The sequence below is a fragment of the Phascolarctos cinereus genome, unplaced genomic scaffold, assembly GCF_003287225.1.
Source record: "Phascolarctos cinereus isolate Bilbo 61053 unplaced genomic scaffold, phaCin_HiC Scaffold_9;HRSCAF=440, whole genome shotgun sequence".
Classification (NCBI taxonomy): Eukaryota; Metazoa; Chordata; class Mammalia; order Diprotodontia; family Phascolarctidae; genus Phascolarctos; species Phascolarctos cinereus.
In genome coordinates this window covers 78,616,712-78,640,519 of record NW_027556402.1, presented here as the reverse complement: position 1 = coordinate 78,640,519, position 23,808 = coordinate 78,616,712, and the positions used below count along the sequence as shown (strand labels likewise).

General features: G+C 36.8%; 1 protein-coding gene across 1 annotated transcript in view; it reads right to left on the bottom strand.

The window, feature by feature from the left end:
- The window catches only part of GLRA3 (glycine receptor alpha 3), a 174,150-nt gene that overhangs the window by 27,304 nt on the left and 123,038 nt on the right, over positions 1 to 23,808 (bottom strand). The window contains exons 6-7 of the mRNA XM_078148847.1: positions 9,634 to 9,771; positions 4,500 to 4,714 (exon numbers count right to left, since the gene is read on the bottom strand). Coding sequence (XP_078004973.1) covers positions 4,500 to 4,714; positions 9,634 to 9,771 — 353 coding nt within the window. The remainder of the gene's footprint in view (positions 1 to 4,499; positions 4,715 to 9,633; positions 9,772 to 23,808) is intronic.

Below are 23,808 nucleotides of genomic sequence, written 5' to 3'. Positions count from 1 at the left end.
CTCTCCTTTTTTTTTCTCTTGCTTCTAAGACCTACCTGTATTTACAAACTAATATGTTATAAGATAAAAGATGCACTAACTACACATTGCAAATTGCTTTATCAAATTGAATCTGAACCAACAACAGTGACAGTCTGTCAAAGGCAATTTCTGGTGGAAATATGGTTGTGTATAGAGGATAATCAAATAGTCAATTGATTCAGGTGGATGTTGGAAAAAGAAATAATTAAATTGGATGGAGATGACTTCTTTCATGTTTAAATCTTTGATCCTATGATTCTATACGATGTATCACAGACCTAAAGCCTGGGGATAAGGCTGAATTTTTCACTTTTCAGTTGCTTTGTTATATTCATTTTTGTCCACGTGTGCTTACATCAGAGTACGGAGCTCCTAATAAGGAAACTGCCTTTACTAATGTGGAACTGTACGGACTCTGAAAATTATAGTCTTAGAGAACTGCCTGGGAGCACACAAAAATTGAGGTTAGACACAACTCTCAGACTGCCCTCTAAGCAATACAATTCTGCCTTTCAGTTTATTATCTTGGTGTAATATAGTTAAAGCCTTCATATAGAATCATATAATCTTGATTTAATTTAAAATTTAAAATGACCTTAAAGGATAGCATTTATAAAGACCTGAAGATGACTGACCCGCATTGTTCCTGGAGCACTACGGTCATTGAGGTAGACAGAGAGGACGAGGCCCTGGAAGTCAGACCATATTCTCCACACTACCACACACAGTCATCACCAGCAGTCTTAATTACGCTAGAAGTAATCAGAGCAGAAGCCAAAGTAGAAACAGACGCCCAAGGAGACATGAGCAACACAAATCAAGCTCTCTCCCCTAATATCTATTCAGGAATCATCTTATTTAACCCTTTCATGTGCCACATCTCTATTTTACTATTCTCTCCACCTCAGTCTGCAGATACCTCAACCAACATATGTTTACGACACAAGGCTTAGGGCAGCTAGGTGGCATGGTGGATAGAGTGCTGGGCCTGGAGTCAGGAAGAACCATCTTCCTGAGTTCAAACATGCCCTTGGACACTTACTAGCTATATGGCCTTGGGCAAGTCACTTAACCCTGTTTGCCTCAGTTCTTCATCTGTAAAATGAGCTAGAGAAAGAAATGGCAAACCTTTGCCAAGAAAACCCCAAACGCGTCATGAAAAGTCAGACACAAGTGAAACGACTGAATAACAGAAACATTAAGCTTGCATCAAGTCACTCCATGTTCAAGACTCTCTTCCACTCAGCTGTCAAAATGATCTTCCTAAAGTATGCATCTGACAGTGTCACCCTCCTATTCAATAAATTCCAGTGACTACCAATTGCCTCCAGTATCAAGTGAAAAATCCTCTGGTTATGAAGCTCTTCTCAGCCCCAATTTCTTCATCTACAAAGTGCAAATAATTCTGTTGCCTTCATCTTGCAGGGTTGTTGCAAGGTCCTGTGTGATAATGTCTATAAAGCACTTTATAAAACTTAATGGTGCTCTATGAATGCTAGATGTTATTACTATTATTTTAATATATTTTGTGGCAGTAATTCTCAGAAAGTCCAACTTCCCTTAGTAGTACATATGTCTCCTTCCAGTTTGCTTTTTTTCCAGGCTTTATCTTCCATTGCTATATTGCCCTCATGTCAGATAACTAACAATCCATGGAATGTTATCACAGTTGTCACTATGGAAAATTTGAGGATGGAGGAAGGAGTTTAACAGCTAGTGGCTTAGAGAAAGTTGACCAGTTCTACGGCCTTGAACTCACACCTGTTCTTGTGCCGGCCTACCTCAGCAGTGTCTGGTTTCTAATGCTAAGAATCCTCTAACATTTGTAAGAAGTGGTAATTTGGCCTCTTTTCAAACCCTCCCAGTGATGGGGAACTTAATGCCTAATTAGTAGGCTATTCCATCTTGGGGAAATCTTGTTCACTGTGCAGTTCTTCCTCATTTTGAACTGAAATCTGCCTCTTTGAAATGTCTGGTGAATGGGTCCCAGATCTACTTTCTGGAGCTTTAGAATATGGAATTTTCTTTATCCATGATAGCTCTCAACATATTTCATGACAGCTGTCTTGCCCACTAAAACTTCTTTTTTTCTTTTTTCCATATTGAACATTCTCTACTTTCTCATAGGAGGAAGCCAGTAGGAACAGTGGCTTAGACTCAGGAAACCATGCTGCCTCAGACATTACGATCCTGGGCAAGTCACTTAACTTTTGTCTTCCTCAGTTTTCTCATCAGTAAAATGAAGTCTCTAAAGTTCTTTCTAGCTGTAACCCATGATCCTATGATCTGGTTGTCTGCACCCCTCACCATCCTTTTTAACCTCATCTGGATGTGCTCTAGTTTATTAATAGTGCTCTTAAAATACTACACTCAGAGCTAAATACAATGATCCAGATGTAGTCTGACAAGAACAGCGTAAAACAAATCTGGACCACAATGACTATTTTGGCAGATATGTTACCCTGATGACTTGGACTGATCTCAGAATCAACTTTTTTTTTTTTACACAAACTTGTTTTTGTTACCTATCTGATAATTGGGCAGTTATTATTATTATTTTTTTTTACAGCAGTGAAAGACATCATGTTGTTCTTTATTAAATTTCACTTGTCCAGGTTCAGACTAAATTTCCTTTGGCTCATTCCAGACAAAATGAGATAACATGTAAATCACTTTGCAAACTTTGAAGTTATATGTACACACTAGTTATTATTACAGCCTGACAAAAATCTTGTTGAATCTGGATTCTGTCATCTAAAATATTAAGTTTTCTTCCTAGTTTTTAGTGCTATACCCAAATTTTATAAATATGCATTTTATGTATGTAAGTTGTAAAAAAAAATCCCTAAAACAGGAAATTCTTATTACCATCTGTGTCTTCACTAAGTCTCCTTCCTTGACCACTTTGAGCACCTCTTTTCAGTCTACCCAAATCTGATCTTTCCTTTATGTCCCTGAGTCTCTATGAAGCTTTTCTAGTTAGCCTTCATTGTTCCATCTTCCCCTGAATTCCTATAGCACTCATAGTCTACGCTGCTTAATTTAGTTTCTGATTGTATTTTATTTTGTATATTCCACTGCTCTTCAGAAATGTTAGTTTTCTCTTTTCTTGACTAGATTGTAAGTTCTTTGAGGTGAGGACCATAAAATCTTAGTATCTCACCAAAGTACTCGAGCACATATTAAATGCTCAATAAATATTTGATATTTCTCCACTCATGGTTGATCATAAATCTCATTTGTTTATACAGGATGACATTGTTATTGATATACAATATGCATATAACACATGTAAGAAATGACAAAAACTCAGAATAATCCCAAAGACCCAAACATTAAATACAACACAGACCTCAAATTCATAACTGAACTTTGCCCAGACATAAATGATAAGCCTCTCTACCAAGGCCTACCCAGTATATTGGGACGTGGTAAACTAGATATTTAAAAAAAATCTGGATAATTTAAGTAGCAGGAAAGCAAAGTCAGAAAGAATTAATGTGATTCTCCAAACTGAAATTTTGTTGTCTTCCCTCTACATGAAAGCTCCTAAAACAAACAAGCTTTTCTCTCAGATTAGCCTGTGTGGAAAATCAATATTGAAAGTATGCATTTGTTAGCAAAGGAACGACCATTATTTCAGCTAATAATAAGGAAGCCCTGCAGTATGTTTGTGAAAATAGAAATAAATGGCAAGGTTCATTAGCTTAAAATTATGAGATATATAATTTATAATCAGATCAATATTTCATGGAATACTAGTTAACATAAGACATTTTGAAAACATCATAAAATGTTAATAATGAACATTAGACTTCACTCTGATATTCCACTATTAAATCTTAGAAGAGCAGAGAGAGCAATATAGGACATGAATTAGTATACTAATAATTAACACATTTCCAGTGCATTCATTTGCATATTTTGAGAAAATTCAAACCACAGATGCACATGACTGTAAGAATAGAATGCAATGCACAGTCCACTCCAAAAGAACAATGCCAGTCACAAAAAACACATTGCCATATGTGCATGGATACTTATAGTTTCACAGTGATGGATACAATTTTTTATGATGAAGATGACACAAAGATGAATATTGTGAGACACTGGAGAAGAACTCTAGGGTAGGCTATGAAATATTCCTTCCCTATACGTCAATAGAAGGGGAAATTGATGTTTGTCAACTGGCACTCCCTTAGGGAGCAAAAAGCAACTAACCATATTTAACTGAGGCAAAGCTTGTAATATAAAAGAACAAGGGAGAGAATGCTGCAATCTTTGTAATTTTGCTCTGTGCGTGTGTAATATGTGTGCCCACACACATGTGCATGCATGCATTCATGATGCATTTTGGGATGTATAGCACATCACATTACGGCTAAGTAAAGGCTAGAAGAATCATCTGCTAAGGATAATTCCAGCATTGCCGATGATTCATGTAATATATGTAACTATAAAATGCTAGGTTTACTCACCTTTGGGAGAGAAGCTCTGGATCCTGAGCTTTGTGTGGTCATAGTCAGCACAGTTGTTATCCCCAAAGCTACCCTGGCTGGAGCTGCATCCATGTTAATCCAAAATGAAACCCAAGACAGTATAACAATCAGGAGACTAGGTATGTACATCTGGATCAGGTAGTAGCCCATCTGTCGTTCGAGGTGGAAACGGACTTCTATGCATGTGAACTTTCCTAATGATGACGAAAAACACACATTCATTTTCACATGAACATATCTTTGTCATATCAGCTATTAAGTAGATTTTTCTTATATGAAATAATGTAATGTTTCCTACTAAAACCATGGTGTCATAGCCTATTACTTTTGTTCATCATGTTAAGACAGGAAGGAAACACTAGATAATATTTCCTAATGGAAGTAGCCACGAGGGAAGGGAAGAGAATTAGCATTTATATAGCATCTCCATATGCCAGGTACTGTGCCAAGTGCTTTTTTTATAAAGATTATCTAATGTGATTTTCATAAAAAACCCTTTGAGGTAGGTGCTATCATTATTCCCATTTTACAGTTGAGAAAACTGAGGCAAACGGAGGTTAAGTGATTTGCTCAGGGTAACACAGTGTATGAAGCCAAATTTGAACTCATTTCTTCAGGTCCAGCACTCTATTCACTGTGCTGTTAGCTGCCACGAGGCAGTTTTGATTGTATGATGTGTTGATAGAATCCATTTGTCCAAAACTCTGTGGTCAAGGATATTGGTCACTCTGTGCATGAGCTGGGTCCAAAGTTATAAAATGGACAAAAGATTGTCAATTCATTGTACCATTTATCAAGTGCCAATTATTTGCTAGGCACTGTGCTACTGGCTTGTTCTTCCGAGACAAAAATGAAACAATCCTTAACTTCAAGAAGCTTATGTTCTACCGGGTGAAAACATAACTATATGTCAAACAGTTTGCGGGGGGAGGGCACCAGGAAAAGTGGAAAGCTGGAGTATATGAGTGTGAGTTGGATTAAGATTAGGTGAGTTAGAGGAAGGCAGGAAGCTGGGGGTGTGTGCATGTACATGTGATTGTGTTTGCATTAGAGATGGGATTATGTGGCTCTTAACCTAGGGTTAACAGTAGAGGTGAATGGTTTATCTTGCTCTAGGCTACAATACCAGAATTGTCCTCAGTGGACTTGGGGCCAGAAATAGGGTTGAGTTGGAGGAAAACAGGGCTTGGCACAATTTCTTTTTCTTTCTTTCTTTCTTTCTTTCTTCTTTCTTTCTTTCTTTCTTTCTTTCTTTCTTTCTTTCTTTCTTTCTTTCTTTCTTTCTCTCTCTCTCTCTCTCTCTCTCTCTCTCTCTCTCTCTCTCTCTCTCTCTCTCTCCCTCCCTCCCTCCCTCCCTCCTCCCTCCCTCCCTTCCTTCCTTCCTTCCTTCCTTCCTTCCTTCCTTCCTTTCTTTCTTTCTTTCTGGTGAGGCAATTGGGGTTAAGTAACTTGGGGTTAAGTCACACAGCTAGTAAGCGTTATGTGTCTAAGGCCAGATTTGAGCTCAGGTCCTCCTAATTCCAGGGCTGGTGCTAGGTGCCCAACCTGGCACAATTTCTTGAACCTGTGTCACAGAACTTCAGAGTTGAAAAGGCCATCTAGTCTAACTTATAGCCATCTCCTTAAAAAGAATCCTCCCACCCAAATCTGACAAGTAGTCATTCAGCTTTTTCTTGAAGACTTCCAATTGAGGAGGAAAGCACTATTTCCCCAGAAAGCCCATTACGCACTGAGCAGAGCTCTAATTATTAGGAAGTTTCCCCTGACATGCCTAAGTTTGCCTCTGCCAGGCTATTTATTGCTTTCAGAGGTCTCCTGTGTTGAATTTTAAGATGGGTCAGCCCCTACTAGAGGGCCCATAAGCACTGACATTGTAACAGAGAACCATTTTGCCCATCACATTATATGCCATTTGTAAAACGGCACCTCACATTAGGACATTATTGATGAGGAGGTAGCCAGAGGTAGCCAGTACAAATGTTATTTCTGTTAGATAGATGGGGAAATTTAGGCCCAGAGAAACTGTGAACTGCTGACTTCCGCATAGCTAATAGGTGGCAGAGCAGGACTTGAACTAATGTCTTCTAAACCTGCCACTGGGAGACTGCTACAAGAAGGGGCAAATTCTCACCTCTTCATATAATATTTTCACTAGGTAAGGAGCATGAAATATTAAGTAGTCACAAAAATATTTTTCAAAACCCTTCCATTTCTATGGTTACCACTATGATTAAAAATAGAACAAAGACATAAAAAGAGAAAGAACAAGGTAGAGAAAAATAATTCCCTTATGAAAAACTGATCCTAAGGCTACCAAAAAGAATGGGGATTCAGGGACATAAAATGATGAAATAATATTGCAAATTTTTCTAGTAATCAAGAATTAACTGTTCCATCAGCCTCTTCTTGCATTCATTCCCAGAAAACTCTTCTGAGGCAAAAAAAAAAATAGTACAGATCAATTTGTTCTGGTTACAAAGAAAGCATAGACTATACACTGACATATTCTAAAGTTAGTGGCAGTTATGTTACTTATTTTTAAAATTTATTTTATTTTAAATTTATGAAATAAGCATTTCCATAGCATAGCAGAATAAAAAATATGATTACATATGAAACTGCAAATATATTAATTATGGAAATAGTATCCATAGAAACGAGAAGGAGAAGAGTTTTGTGATGAGGATTCTAGAGATGGTAACACCAAGAAACCCAATAGACAATGAAGTTTTAGGATGCTGCTTCACCCCAGCTTGAATTTTTGGTGTCAGTTCCAGCATTAGAGAGAGGAGCCAGAACATAATTTTTATTTTATCCTCTAACTTTTTACTAGAAAAAAAACACTTTAAAGTTTTCTTTGAAAATCCTTATGACTTTGTCTTTGAAGGAAATTCACGAAATTTTTTTATGCACCAAGTGGACAATTTATTCACACTTTTAATGATGTAAAATATCAAGTCTGTTCTATTTTGGTCAAAAAAAGCCTTCAAGTTTAGCGCAGTTCATTTTATTGAGGAATTTTTTAAAAAGTGAAATGTATACTTATGTAACCCAGGGCTATTATTAAAGTTTAATTTTCCCTTTTACCTCAGGGAAGTATGGGACAGACACCCTGGACTGTTACTGATTTCTACATTTTTTTCTCGTGTTCCATGAGGGAATAGATCAAGAGAAATTTAGGGACTACTGAAAAGTTCCTTAGGCACCTAGGTTCTAAACTACGATGGGCAAGGGATAGGTCTTAGGGAGTATGAGAGTGCCATCTGAATCAAAGGAGAGTCAGTGGACTATTGCTGCTCGTGAGAGCACAATCCTACTCTCATTAGGGCTTGAAGGTGTCCCTGGGTTTTGAAGTCTATTCAAATATTACTCAGTCCTAATTCTCATCATGACTTGTTGATCTCTATAGATTCTTGAAGTCTATCCTAGTAAGACTTACTCCTACTCTCACCAGGGCTTGTAGGTTTCCCTTAGGTGTTGAAGTCACTCTTAGTAAGACTTTGACTCTAGCAAATGCTACCCAGCTTAAAAGACTTTGAGCCTGAGTATAGTGAGAGTATTTGTGTGTTAGCCAGAGACCAGATTAAGTTCAGAGAAGCTTGTCACTTCCTTGGCTACAAAGTGATGGATATTTTAGCCATGAAAGGTCTTCAGTGACATTATTTCAGTTATATAAGACTTGTAATCTATGTTGGTGGAGAGAATATCCCCCACCAGTAAAGTTACAGGTTGCTGAAGTATGGATATATTTGTTTTTTAAGTAGGTCACATCTTTACTACGGAATAAAGAAAAACAACAACATTTTGGTAGCTCAATAGAAATGTTATATTTTTTTCTCTAAATAAGCTTATGTGCTTAGTTTCCATAAAGAATATTTTCTGCCAGTGCTGCTTTAAAATCGCCTCACACTTTCTGAAGAAGTTCCAAGTATGCCATAGTGTACACACTGTCAGATGAATGAATTCGAGTTCAGCCAAGATTCTGGCAGCAGTAGAAAGTCACTGGAAAAACTGTCAATGTGAATTTGAATTTGCTCCAAATGTATTTTTGCTGCAGCTCAAGGCTCTAAAATGAAAAATGTAATTCCCTACTAGCCTTTTCTTCCTGATCAGTCTAATTGATTTGCATATTGTAGTAGTTGGATGATGTGAGACATACCAGGAAGGCTGGCCTGCCATGAAATCTCTTGTGTACGTGTGCCAGATGCTACAGACCTTTGCGGATATATTCCTTGGTGGTGGTGGGGTTCCTACAGTTTCCTTTCAAACAAAATACTCCAACGAGAGGTGGAAATGAGGGCCCAAACACCTTAGTGTGACTGAAATTATCAGAAAGAAACAGAGGAAGGACACCTAATGAATAAGCTTTTACCTGCATCACAATTTTCCCTCAAAGTGACCCGGGTAACCTGCATGTAGAGGACAGAGCGGCCAACAATAACCACTACGGAAATTTTCCTCTTTCTGTGCTGATGCAGAAGTCAGATTTAGCAGTTTCTGTCCCATGAGGATTGAAATAATTCATATTTCTCACTCAGTCTAGGGCAGAGCTGTCAAACTCACAGCCTAAGGGCACATGCTACCCATCATACTCCCAAATGCAACTGAAGCAGACTAAAATGTAATTGGGAAATGTTTAACAACACAAATAAAAATACAATAAAACATGGATGTCACTTTGTGGTTTCCTAAGTCAACAAAATCCTGAAGACATTCTCACATATGGTTTACATGGTTTATATATGGTTTAGCGGCCTCCATTTCAGTTGCAGTTTGACACCACTGATCTAGGATATTTCTCAGGAAAACAAAACAAAACATTGTTCATTGAATGAGGCCTTCTTTTGCCTTCAATTAACATAGAGCATATTTCAGCCATCAGCCACTTGTTTGGTTCATTGAAGTCAATTTTATAATTGCACGCATTTATGTAAACATATGATTCAAATGTTTCAAAGACTTTTCTTCCCTTTCTAATGCTAGAAAAATTTTACATTTCACATACAGTCAGAATAATTGGTTCAATATATTTGGGAAGAAGCTGACGAATTATAAAAGCATGATTGAAAACCTCCTACCTTCCCAATCATAAAGGATTGTGACTGGTTCCTACCTGTATTGTAGTGTTTGGTGCAGTACCGTAAATCTTTCTCTTCTTTTAAAACAAACTGGGGCAAAGTGAGTCCCTCTGCTACTTGTACAGGTGCCTCATCTTGCCATTGAAAGATGAGATCATTCATGGTATATCCAACTAGGCAAAAGATAATCAAAACCACTCAGGCTGTAAAGCACCATTTCAAGCAATGCACTTAATACCAAGAACAGTTATACAAATAAAAATCAGTAAAGGGAAAAAAAAAAACCCAAACAAACCGGACTTCTTTGATCAGTCACATGAGAATGCTGAGTACTTCCTAATTCAGTCTCACTGACATCTATCCAGACAGAACACTTTATAAGGAAATAAAAAATTAAGAAAACTTAAATTTCACTAAATTTTCTACTAAAATAAGGAAAAGATAGGAGTTTCTATTTGTTAGAGCCTACACAGATGCATATGTGGAAAAGTGAACCTCAGAAATACTTTAAAGATACATATGCACAGAAAGAAACACAGAAAAAGCTTTTCTCAAGTGATGAAGTTTTCCTTAATTCTTTGTCCACAAAGATTTCCCTCCCACCCTAGGACCTCTTGGAGAGTTTTGCTTTGACATTTAAGATGTACCAATCACTTGTGATCATTATATATTTAAAGCTGGAAATCTTAGAGGTCATCTTATCCCAGCTCCTTATTGTGCAGGATAGGAAACTGAGACCTTGAGAGGATAAATGAATTGCCCAAAGTTACACAGATAGTAAGTGGAAGAGCCAGGATTTGAATCCAGGACCCTTGATTCCAAATCAATCATTCTTTCCATTGTGTCACAGTACTACCTCGTATATTATTCTGGTTTTGCATCTTGTCCCCCTATTACATTATTACGTATGATTCACGAGGGTAGGGACCTCATGTTATCTAAAATTCTACATCTTCCCCAAATCTGAATATAGCACCTGGCACAAAGTAGGCACATAATGAATATCTGCTGAACTTGTTCAATTTAAACTTGCTTAGAAGATGAAACTCTTGTTTATAAAAGTTAATATAAAAGTGAGTTAAGTAAGTAATCAGCTCATTTGCTGAATTGCATATCTGTAATGATGGGTGTTACACATGCAGCATCCTTAAAAGTCTAACTTCTGGCTTGTGTCAGGATCTGTCTAATGCAGAGACTAGCACACACACAGGCAAAAATCTGCTCTCACAATACCTGAGGTAGTAGCACCAGTGGTTGAACTGGCTACTTTTTTTTTTAACAACCTGAACTTGATCTCCTGATAATGGTGAAAATTTACATTACTGAAATGCAAACAGTGATGCCTGTTATTGGATAAGCTTTTCTCTAAAGCCATTGAATTTTCTTCCCTTTGGTACTAAATCTGAGGATGACTTTCTCATTCGATAACTTCTTACTGAAGAGTGAGTGGATTGCTTCAAGGATTTAAAAGTAATAAAAGCAGGTACTGATCTTTAGTCAGCCAAGTCACACTCTGTACTCTCCAATTTCTGCAGCTGCTGCAGAGGTAAACAGCTGAGTTTCTGCCCAGCTCCAAATGAAAAAATAAGGGAGGAGAATCTCAGAAACAGCAGAAATCCTTAAGCCTTATCATTCCACACTCCAAGTTTATTTCATAAGCCTTCCATCAAACTTTCTAAGATATTTTCAGGGACGAAAAGTCCTATCTAGTTTTTAAGCTAAATTGTTTCTCAAATTCACTGCTCTATCAAATAGTTATGCACACAGTCACCCATCTATGACCTTTGTATGAGCAGACTGTTATTAAATCATGTTATATAGAGATTTGGGAGTGGTAAATACATCACTTCATGATTTACAATTTACAAATACAACAAAAACAAAGCATCAGTTAACAACATTTACTGAGGTCTCCTTTGTGCAGAGTGTTATAGAATAAGCATTAAAGGACCAAGGGCTAAACAACTGTTGTTCAGTTGTTTCAGTCTTCAGTCATGTCCAATTCTTTGTAACCCCGTTTGGGGTTTTCTTGGCAATAATACTAGAGTGGTTTGCCATTTCCTTCTCCAGCTCATTTTACAGATGAGGAACTGAAGCAAATAGGGTTAAAGGGATATGCCCAAGGCTCACACAGCAACTGAGTATGTGAGCCTGGATTTGAACCCGTGAAGATAAACCCAGGCCTGGTGCTCTATCCACTGTGCTACATAGCTGCCCCTGGGATAAATAATATTGTACTTTAATCAGCTTAAATTCTTTATGAGTTTTGATAAATCAATGAAGACTTAATAAACAATTACTATATAAGAGGCACTATGTTAGAGGATAGGGATGGAAAGACAATACATGGAACAGTTACTACTCTCAAGTAGCTTCTTAGCTGGGGTGGAGGGTCAACATGGGCTTATATAAGTATATGAAAAACAAATATAAAGAGAATAACTATAAATAAATCCAAAGCAGTTAAATACAACTTGCTAACAGACAGCACTTTAGCTAGTTGAGAAGGGCACTAATAGTTAAGGAAATCAGGAATTTTTTTTTTAAACATATTACTTCCATTCAAAAAGTTTTAAGAGGGTCCCAGCTGTTTTTCATAATTTCTGTTGGCAGTATTCTAGGTAAAGTTGCACCAATTGGTGAGAACATTTTGCTAATGACAGCAAGGTTGTAGGTTTAATCACTATAGAAACCAGCTGGATGTAGAGAGGGGAAAAACTCCTTTCCATAGATGTAGCCATGTAAAATGCATGGCCCCAGTACAGCTAATTACCAGGACAGACTGTGAATAAATGGCTTGGTGTGAACCATTACTACTGCTAGAAAAACAGTTCTAAGTACTTCTCAGGTACTAGTGGGCAGTTGTGTCATATTTGTCTACAAAAGGCAGACTTTAGAAAAATTATATCACACACATAAAACCAAAAAGAAAAGCAGTTATTTCATGTTATCTAGGTTCAGTTTTGATAAAAAAAAAAAGCACAAGACCCAGATGAAACCACTCCACCCCATATAAGTTGATTAAATTTCCCTTTTCATGACTGTTCTCTCCTATTGGATTGCACTGTCCTATTACAGCATATTGCAATATGAAGTAGGTGCTTAATAAAGGCTTATTTACTGACAATCCCTATCACTTCACTGCTAAATTTCTAAGGTCCTTATATTCCTTATCTCATCTTAAAATCTTTTGACGGTTTTCATAATTTCAAGACAAATTTTGTGTAGGAATTTGCTGGTGGTGATATGCCTAACTTACAGAGTTTTGAAAATGTAATTGGAGTCATCTAATCAGACATGTCATGGTGCAATACTAATGCTTATTTGGGGGGAGAATATAGCGACAAGTCTTCCCAATGGGGTGAGGAAAGGGAATAAGCATTTATTAAGCACTTGCTATGTACCAAACACTGTGCTGAGCACTTTGCAAATATCTCCTTTGATCTTCATGACAACCCTGGAAGGCAGGTACTATTATTATTATCTCCATTTTATAGTTGAGGAAACTATGTCAGGATATAATGACTTATGCCAATGACTGATATCAATCAGGATTATAGGAGAGGAACTACTTTGACCTCAAGGTGATCCCAGTTATGGACCAAAGGACTCCTCAGTCACATGCTGCTGAAGGGTCTTTGTGGCTAATACAGTGTGCAAACTTATTCTGGTTCTCTTTTAGGTAACTCTTCCCTATGAAATTCTAGGATTGGCTGTACATGCAGGAAGGATGAACATTAAAAATGATTAGGGCCTGGTTGTATCAAGGGGGTAGGAGAGAGTTACTAAAGGGAAAATATGGAAGCATTTTATCACTCTTCAAACTGAGAGGACAGAGAAGTCATGGAACGTCTTACAGTGGATTCAATGGAACTATAAGCCCTGCTTCCTTCAGATTTATGAGATCCACATAGGTGATAAAATTTTTTAAGACATATGGTTGGAAGACAGCCTCTATATGATTCCATGACTTTATGGCATGTGATATAGGAAAACCGCAAAAGGAAAGTGGTTTGAAGCTAAGATCTTCATTTGCTAAGCTTGAAGCTAAGAGCTTCAAGAGGCTATGATTATTAGAGGTTGCCTTGTCAGACAAGAATATTCTGTTTCTCCAACCTGGAACCATAACTAGAAATTGCATTGTAAGATGCATTAAAGGTGTTCTTAGATTGTCTTTTGAAAACAAATTCAGTTGTTGGTGAGGTTACCTTGAGGAGATACTTGGGACCTCAGGATACCACCAGGTCAAGAAGAAGGCAGAGGCTATGGGACACCAGTTCCATGAGTAGAGATCCTTCGACAATGCAAAGATACAGCCAAAGCCTCCCACTCCAGGAAAGAGAGAGTAAGGCTTCCTAGGCCTGAGAAGAGTTTACTTGGGTTGTTGGCAATGGAAACAGCGGATGAGAAAACTAGTCATTTCTAGAGTCGTACTCAAAGAAAATTAGTTTGGTAGTGGTGCAGTTGATAGAGTGCCAGGCCTGAAGTCAGAGAGATTCATGTTCAGACACTTATTAGTTGTATGGAGAAATCACTTAACTCTGTCTCAATTTCCTTATCTGTAAAATGAGCTGGAGAAGAAAGTGGCAAACCACTTCATACCTTTGCCAAGAAAACCCTAAAGGTGGCATGAATAGATGGATAGGACTGAACACAACTGAACAAGCAGTATGTACAAGGAATGGAGCAGTGAGATACTTGAGGCAGGGAGACTAATCAAAAGGCTGTTGCAATAATCTGGGTAAGAGGTAATGAGGGCATTAACTGATGTGGGGAGTCGTACAAGTCACAGGAAGGAATCAGATGGGATGATCTGTGGCAAGACTGGCAACTGGTTAGATATGTGGGATGAAGGACAGTGAAGAGTCTGGGATTATGCCAAGGCAATGAATGTAGGAAACAAGAAGGAGAATGGTATTTTAAACAGAAATAAGGATATTTAGAAAAGAGAAGGAGTTAGTGAAGGAAAGATAATGAATTCAGTTTTAGACACATCAAGTTCTCTAAAAGAAGTTGTCTAAAAGTGGCACCAAGAGATGATATGTAAAGGAACAAGTTAATTTCTGTGGAGCTGACCTTGTTGGAGGCAACCCAAAAATTTCCAGCCTTCTCCCTTAATAACTTACGGATAACTTGTAAATTTACCTAAATCCTCCCAGAACCTTGCCCAGTGTTCTACACAAGATAGGAATTTTATAACCATGTATTGATTTGTGCCAAGGAATAAATGACTAAAGAGACTGCTGGCTTCCTCTGTTCTCTTACAGAGCCAGAGTCGGAAGTATTTTGATTACCTAGCCATGGACCTAATGCCCTAAGCTGAGAAATCTATTAGTTTATATTAAACTTATATTATACGTTTGAAATTAAATGCTTCTCATTTACAAATTAGGTTAAAATTGACTTTGAGAAGGACCTTGTTAGAACTTCCAAAGAAAATAAAGTTAGTATGTGTATATATTATATGTATAAAATATGCATATCAAAAGAAAGAAAAATATGTAATACATATATACATACATGTAAATATAAAATCTCTCTCTCTCTCTCTCTCTCTCTCTCTCTCTCTCTCTCTCTCTCTCTCTCTCTCTCTCTCTGTAAAGAAAGAAAGCCAACCAGAGAAAGGGTAGGACTGCTTGGTCATGGTACTGAAGGTCTTTTTCACTGTGAAAGGAGAATAGTAGGGACTATTCGAATTATTTGTCTTAGTCTTTTCTGAGTAAGACACTAATAAGAAACATTCCTACTCTAAAATTACCTTCTGAAGTAGACACTTTGACAGCAACATTGATTTATAAAAGCAGTTAATAGTACATATTTGATCTAATCAAACAAATTGAAGATATATAAATAATCAGATCCAAATGGCACCTATTTAACAGTTTTGAAGGAAATCAAGAATGGAAATTGTGGAATTATTGGATAAAATGTATAACAAATATACAATTTAAGTTCCTTGAGGATAGAGACTTTTATTCTTTTTTTGTATCCATAGTGCCTTGAAGATTGAAAGTATTTAATAAAAGCTTGAGTGATTGATTGATTTGAAGATTGTGATTATGACTTCCAACCTTAGCAGGGATAATAGAAGAAAGACTGGAGATACTAGATGAATGGGTGGCAAACAGTTAATGATAGGCTCACTGAACATGAATGAAAAAACACTGTTAAATATTTACTATATACCAGGCATTGTGCCTTGGCATATAAAGTATAAGCTGCTTGGGAAAAGACATATTATTTCTTTAAGTGAAAATACTGCCAGGTTAGTACATATGAGTTATTTAAAAGAGCAAATGTTTATATAGGAAAAATAATACATAATATTGTTGTATAATTTAATCATTTAACATTATATTAAGATAACTTAAAAATAAATGTAATAAAATTTTTATGAAATTTATTACATTTTTAAAATACTTTAAAAACTTTACTTAAATATTTTAAGTCAACCTGTGACTGGCTTAGAAATAAGAAGCAAAAGTTAGGAATAAACATGCATTTCTGTTTAGGATTAAAAATTAATAATGTTTGATCTGGTCTTAACATTTTAAAATGTAATAGGGAGGAATGTATAATGTTACCTCAGTGGATGGGAATAACATTTAAATTTGAAGAATGATAAAATATGAAGAAGAGAAAGGAAAATGTAACAAAATCTTAGCAGATTTTTGTGATGCAGTGGAAAAGTAGAACATGAGTTTTAGGATAGGGAAAAACAAAACGTAATTTGTTAGGACAAAATCCAGACCTTATAAGATGTTTAGTATTTAGTTATCGTTTATGACCAGAGAGTCATTGTAGACTGTTCTTTGAAGCTGCAGTCCAATACACTGATGCTGTCAATAAGGCATTAAGAATGATGGACACTAAATTGCAGGACGGGGACAAAACTGAAATGATGGCATAGTATTTGTAACTATACTGGACACTGTATTTCAGTTTTCTAATCATAGTGGTTATAAGAGAAGGAAAGACAATAGAAACTCAAATGACTAAATATATAAAAAGGTTAGAAAATTTGAGGACTTTAAAAAAAACAACCCAAGAATTCTTCCCCTTGGTAAGTTAAAGGCTAAAGTACATTTAATATAAATTAATAATATCAAGGATGGTGTGAATAGAGTGAACACAAAATCCTACAATGCTAAATGAAGCAATCACCCTATAGTTTGAAAGAGGTGAATAAATGACAGATAAAATGAAACCTACTCTTAAATAGCAGTTAAGTTAGTAGAACTGCTTATTCTAAGACATAGTAGAAATTAAAAGTATGAGGTTCAAGGAAGTTTAAAATAAATTCCTAAATTTACAATAGATCTAGAGGAAATGATGTCATGTAGGACAACCATGGCCTCCCCAAAGTTTCCTGTTATTTATGAAGACAAATTACTAAGCCCAGCAACATATGGCAATTCTTCATTCCTTAAGTAACAGCTGGAACTCTTTTTGAAAAATATGATCATTTGGAGCATGTAGACTATTGCCAGAAGACATATTCCCCAAGTGAATTTCATTGAACTGACAAGAAACAACTGCAATGTCAAAATATATTTAACTAATCAGATTCATTCACTTATAATTGGTACTTTACATTTTAATCATTTTACCAGACAACCAATTTCTTAGTTGGAATCATACTGAAATTAGAGTACTGTGAGAAGTTTTTCCTTGACTACACTGGAGCCCCATTGAAACATCACCTTGTCATTGAAAATAATTTAATATGTGGCATGTTTTGGATCTCCTTAGGAAAGGGAAAGAAAAAAAAATATTAATTGCATATTACGTGCCAAGTACTGTGCTAAATGCTTCACAAATATTCTCTCATTTCATCCTCACAACAACATTGGAAGGGGGACAGTGTTATTATTATCCCTATTTTACAGTTAAGGGAACTGAGGTAGACAGAAATTAAATGACTTGTCCAGGGTGATACAGCTAGGAAGTATCTCACATTACATTTGAACTCAAGTGTTCCTGACTCCAGACCCAGCACTCTATCCACTTCACCCTTCAGCTGCCCCTATATATAACTAGCAAGGATAAAACATCATTATAAGATGATTTTTATGATAAAGGTTCAGAGGGCTTAAACCTCAAAGGAATCTTTAGCACGTTTTTTTCTATTAAAGGAAATACACACTTTATGGTGGTAACATGCCTCCATCAATGTCATATAGGCAGTGAAGCACTCATATTTTGAGTGGTCATTAGTGATCATGATAATAGTTTAGAATTTACAACGTTAAAATTCATGTTTGGGTCATCAACCTTTATACAGTGATAGAAAGAAGCAGTAAATAGAATAAGAAAATAGATCCTTTGTTATTAATGCATGCATTTCTGTCAAAGCCAATCTTCTTATCTGGAACAGAGCCTTATTGATAAAGGTATTAGAGACTCTTTAAGCATCTTTCATCCTTGGTAGTGACATGTTTGGCAGCTGTTACCTTTTGTCTATTTGAATGAGGATGAAGTTGATATCAATTAGCTGCTCCCCCAATGAGCGTCCACCTTTGCAAGTATGATTCTCAGATAGATTACAGGATTTAGGGGGTAAAGTTCTGTCTGCAATACAAGGCCAGTACTCCTTTGACCCAGAAAGGTAGTCGTCATGTGGCCTGAATGCAAGGAGTTGGATTTCTTTCAATTTAAGTGGGGTAAGATGATCTGAGTTGCAAAATGACTTATTTTCTGGAAGGACTTAAATAAGAGGTTGTATCATCTTTAGGGATGAAGCTGAAATGGAGCCTTGGTTCCTGGGAACAAGGCATGTGACTGGAAACATAAGAACTGGTTCAACTGGAAGCAGCAGGCAGGGCTTCTAGAGTTTTTCCTCTTAATCTTGAATGCTCTCTTACTTTCTAACAAGCTAAGAGGCAATATCCCTGACTCTGTCCCAAATTTCTTTTCTATAATGGAAAAGAGCAGGAGGGTAGACTGCAAAATTTTCTAACTTCTTTGAGGGTAGAAGTAGGCAGAAAGCTCCTACTTTAATTGGTAGGAGAATAATCAGAAGTCAGTCTCTCAGTGTCTGTCTCTCTCTTCCCTTCTCTCCCCCTACCTTCCTTCTTTTTTCTTCCAGGAGTTAGAAAGCATACAAGGACTCATAGCAGAATAGGACTTGTTGGGACTATGAGTGGTAATACATTTAATATTATTTCTTTGAATGCTTCTGTACCTTATTTCTGAATTATTATTAAATCAATTTTTATCCACATAAGCATGTATATATGTATACATTGATAATTTTCTCTATAGTTTAAGTGCCTGATAAGTTCACTATTGATTTAGGACTTTACCCATCATCTAAATGCTGACAGTTCCCCTCAAGTCTCTGTCTTTCTTGGGCAAAATTATGGAATTATTTCATAGTGCTCAGTTTTGGAGATATGTTCTGATGAAGGCCTAAAGATAACAGGAGTTCTGCTCCCCAGTAGCACTAGGGTACAACAGAGTCAACAGCTTGTAGAAATTCCACTTCTTTGAGCAGGCTGCTTAACAGTAGGCACTTAATCAATGTTTGTGAAAGAAATTTTTGTTTTTGGATCTAAATAAAATGAATCAGTTCTTCTAATCGTTGGGTAATTAGAAATGATTTCCATTGGTCAGGAATCCTTCAGTTGTCATTGCAAGCCTACAGTGAACGTAGCAGGAGCCTATCTACCCATACACGGAATTCAAGCATAAAATTTCTTGAGTGATAAAATAAAGATGTCATTTGAGTAGGAACACATCCGACAACTTGTGAATGAACTATCCTGTATCATTCCCAGAACCAAGGAGCTCATGATACCCAAATGTGACTTGTCTTATTAAATTGCCATGGGAAATCAACAGCAGTAGATGCAGGTGTGTTTCAGAGGAAAATGTTACATGAGCTCTGATGCTTTGCACAGAGCTGGTGAAAAAAGAAAAGCAAAATAAGTATTCAAGTGAGAAAAAATGTCTATATAGGTATCATTTCTGCAGAATCAACTCATATTGACTGAATATGGACTCAGTGCAAGAGATCATGTTAAGATGTTGTAATTCATAAGGAACATGAGAGTTTTCAAACTCTAATTCCAGTTTGGACACCCCTAAATCACCAACACCACTGTTTCACTTGTGCAATTCATCTGAACATTGGATGAATGACCCTTACCATCATTTTTTTAAGGCAATTGGGGTTAAGTGACTTGCCCAGGGTCACACAGCTAGTAAGTGCCAAGTATTTGGTCTGAGGCCGGATTTGAACTCAGGTCCTCCTGACTTCAGGGCCAATGCTCTTTCCACTGTGCCACCTAACTGCCCTGTTACCATCTTTTATATTGGCAGGGTATAGTACAAAGAGAAATGGATACACAGAGAGAAAATCTGGGTTCAAATCTCAGTTATGGTACTTACTCTGCTGTCTTGGGGAAATCACTTAAGCACTCTGGGCTTCAGTTTCCCTACGCGTAAAGTGAACTGTTTGGATTTGATGATATCTAAGATGTCTTCTGTTTCTAAATCCTATGAAATATTTAAAAATAATTTAAAATACTGCTTTAGTAGTACTTAAATACTACTTTGGGGTAGGAGTATTTTGAAATATACTCTAAGTAGATTTTGACTACTCAATGCTTGTTTGCTTTCTCTCTGTGTTGCCACGTTTCATTGACCAATGATCTCAAGCAATCATAGCCATGTTCCTATATAGCACTGGTTCAACAAGTTCATATCCAAAGCTGGAATTGCTGCTAGATGAGTCCTTGTCTAGCTGCCCTGGGCTGGGCTACTGAAGGTTATTTCCTAAGGTCATGCCTTGCTCTGTCATTCTTTGCTTTGTTGACTACAAACCCAGACTCTGAAATACTGGGATGCCAGGGTACCCTCCTGACCTTTTGAAATTCACAAGGAAAAGACATCAAGGATCCTTAAAGCCTTTCCCAAGGTCCTATAACCTCAGCAGGGAGAAGGCCTCAAGGTTTAGTGGCTAGACTCTAGCCACTAAAGCACTGTTCTGTGCTCTTAGCAAAGAAATCATACCACCAGAATGCAGCTGAAGTGAGAATGGCCAGAAAAGTGTAGGAAGATTACTGAGGCCTTTTTAATGCCTCTTCAGCCTAAAAGCCTTTGATGCACCACATGGTCAACCAGAATCAGTTAGAGAATGTCTACCCATGCCCCATAGTTTCTCCAAGGTATTTCATTTCACATCATCACAATTCTCCTGGAAGCCTCTTCCATATAGAGAAATGATGTCTGTAGCACTCCATACATGTGTCAGTCCCTTCTATACACACATTAATATGTACATATTTTAATTTAACAATGTGGTAGAATTGTTCCATGTCCCCTTTCTTTTTGAATTATATTTAAAAATCATTGAAATACCAACATATAATTGACAACAAAATCATTGGCAACCACCTACACCTGTTCATATGAATGCATATGTTTATGTGACTGTAAAACAGCAAAAGTAAAAGCTTGTTTTCAAAATGGCAACCTTACAATGTCATATATACATAGAAGTAGATAAGAAAGATAGGCTGCAACCTGCCTTCTGGTCAGCAAGACAGTATGTTTTAGTCTGGAGAAGGTAAAAGAAGGCGATGCATAGCACATACTTTGCTGCCAATTCCCCAAGGCTTTTCAGAGACCTGTCACTGGGACCACATCACTAGACCTTATATGCCACTAAAGATAAGCTTGTAGGTAAAGCTGGATCTAATTATCTAGTGTTTTATAGACTCAAAGAAACACCAAGAATTCCTGTGCTTAAAAGCAAATGTGTGTTATAGCTAGCCATTCAAAAAACCCCCGGTGCAGGGGGTGATTTCTGTGTGCCCTTTGGTTCCTGTAGGACAGAAAGAGTACTTTTTGTTGAAAATTTCAGCACCACTGTTATTCAATATTGTACTGGAAAACCTTAGCTTTAGCAATAAGAGAAGAAAAAGAAATTGAAGGCATTAGAATAGGCAAAGAAGAAACAAAGCTATCACTCTTTGCAGATGACATGATGATATACTTAGAGAATCCTGGAGAATCAAGTGAAAAACTACTTGAAATAATAAATAACTTCAGCAAAGTTGCAGGCTATAAAATACACCCACATAAATCATCAGCATTTCTATATATTATCAACGAAGCCCAACAGCAAGAGATAGAAAGAGAAATCCCATTTAAACTTACTGTAGACATTATAAAATATTTAGGAGTCTACCTCTCGAAACAAACCCAGGAACTCTATGAACACAATTACAAAACACTTTCCACACAAATATAATCAGATCTAAATAACTGGAAAAACATCAGTTGCTCATGGGTAGGCCGAGCTAATATAATAAAAATGACAATCCTACCTAAGCTAATTTCCTTATTCAGTGCCATACCAATCAAACTACCAAAAATTATTTTATAGAGTTAGAAAATAATAACATTCATTTGGAAAAACAAAAGGTCCAGAATATCAAAGGAACTAATGAAAAGAAATGCAGGGGAAGGTGGCCTAGCAATTCCAGATCTTAAATTGTATTATAAAGCAGCAATCATCAAAACTGCTTGGTACTGGCTAAGAAATAGGGAGGTGGATGAGTGGAATATGTTAAATATGGAAGACACAGTAGTCAATGACTATAGTAATCTATTATTTGATAAACCCAAAGACCCCAGCTTCTGGGATAAGAACCCACTCTTTGAAAAAAACTGCTGGGAAAACTGGAAAAGAGTATGGCAGAAACTAGGCATAGACCCAAATCTCACACCATATACCAAAATAAAGTCAAAATGGGTTCAGACTTAGATATAAAGGCTGATACCATAAGTAAACTGGGAGAACAAGGAATAGTTTACCTATCAGATCTATGGAGAACAGAAGAATTCATGACCAAACAGGAGATAGAGAACATTATGAAAAGCAAAATGGATAATTTTGATTACATTAAATTGAAAAGTTTTTGCACAAAGCCAATGCAACTAAGATTAGAAGGAAGGTAGAAAATTGGGAAAGAATTTTTACAACCAGTCTCTCTGATAAAGGCCTCATTTCTAAAATATAGAGAATTAAGACAAATTTATAAGAACACAAGCCATTCCCCAATTGATAAATGGTCAAAGGATATGAACAGACAGTTCTCAGATGAAGAAATTAAAGCCATCTATAGTCATATGAAAAAATGCTCTAAATCGTTATTGATTAGAGAAATGCAAATCAAAACAACTCTGAGGTACCACATCACACCTATCAGATTGGCCAACATGACAAAACAGGAAAATGATAAATGTTGGAGAGGATGTGGGAAAATTGGAACACTAATACATTGTTGGTGGAGTTGTGAAATGATCCAACCATTTTGGAGAACAATTTGGAACTATACTCAAAGGGCTACAAAAATGTGCATAACCTTTGATCCAGCAATAGCACTTCTAGGGCTATATCCCAAAGGGATCAAACAAATGGGAAAAGGACCCACATGTACAAAAATATTCATAACAGCTCTTTTTGTGGTGGCAAAGAATTGGAAATTGAGAGGATGCCCATCAATTGGGGAATGGCTGAGCAAGTTGTGGTACATGAATGTAATGGAATACTATTGTGATATAAGAAATGATGAATAGGCTGACTTCAGAAAAACCTGGAAAGACTTATATGGTCTGATGCTGAGTGAAGTGAGCAGAACCAAGAGGACTTTGTACACAATAACAGCCATGTTATACAATGACTAAGATTGTTAAACTGAACCCTTCTCAGCATTATGAGGATCTACATCTCCAGAGGCCTCGGGATGGAAAATGCTGTCCACATCCAAAGAAAGAACTATGGAAGTTGAATCACTATCACTTATTTTTACCTTCTGTTGAGTTTTGTTTCATCTTTCTGATGGTTCCTCCTATTGGTTTTAATTTTTACTTACAACTTCACTAATGTGAAAATATGTTTAATGGGTATGTAAATGTAAAGTCTATATCAGATTGTGCACCATCTTGGGGAGGGTGGGGGGAGGAAAAAGGAGAAAAATTTTCAACTCAAAAGCATATGAAAAAAATAAAGAAAGAAAGAAAAAAAAAGAAAAAAAAAGAAAATTTCAGCAGTAATTGGCACATGTTGCTTGACCAAATTTGGGAGCAATAAGAAAAAAAAAGGACAGAGCACTGACAATGTTTCCCTATGTAATAGCCCTTCTGGCAAAGGTAGACTAATTGCCTCTAAGAGGGTCTCCGTTGCTAACCACTGTAGG